General features: G+C 39.6%; 1 protein-coding gene across 1 annotated transcript in view; it reads right to left on the bottom strand.

The window, feature by feature from the left end:
- Positions 1-275, bottom strand: part of LOC119594245 (A-kinase anchor protein 17A-like) — a gene marked incomplete in the record, with an annotated part of 9,101 nt that overhangs the window by 5,872 nt on the left and 2,954 nt on the right. The window contains 1 exon segment of the mRNA XM_037943314.1: positions 89-235. Within this exon segment, the coding sequence (XP_037799242.1) occupies positions 89-235 (147 nt within the window).

Here is a 275-nt window from a genome sequence, read left to right as displayed (position 1 = left end):
AATATCTAAAAATAAATATTAAAACAGAAGTCTCTTTACTTCATATACATGAAAATGAGTAAACAAATGAATTAAAAACAGCACTTACTTTCTGGTCAATTTTACTGATGACTTGAGGGAGATTCTTTCGGTTCTCAATTTCCGCATCGAATCTCAGGAACTCGAGCGTGCTCTTGGTCACCTTGATAACCGTGAACACTTCCGGCAGAATGGCAGAGCGCAGCTTCTCCATGACCTGTCACGAAAGAGTGGAGTACGTGACAGAAGAAGAGAGA

This window comes from Penaeus monodon, chromosome 33 (assembly GCF_015228065.2).
Source record: "Penaeus monodon isolate SGIC_2016 chromosome 33, NSTDA_Pmon_1, whole genome shotgun sequence".
In the NCBI taxonomy this organism is placed as follows: Eukaryota; Metazoa; Arthropoda; class Malacostraca; order Decapoda; family Penaeidae; genus Penaeus; species Penaeus monodon.
Note: the sequence above shows the minus strand (reverse complement) of the source record. Positions and strands in the feature narration are given on the sequence as shown.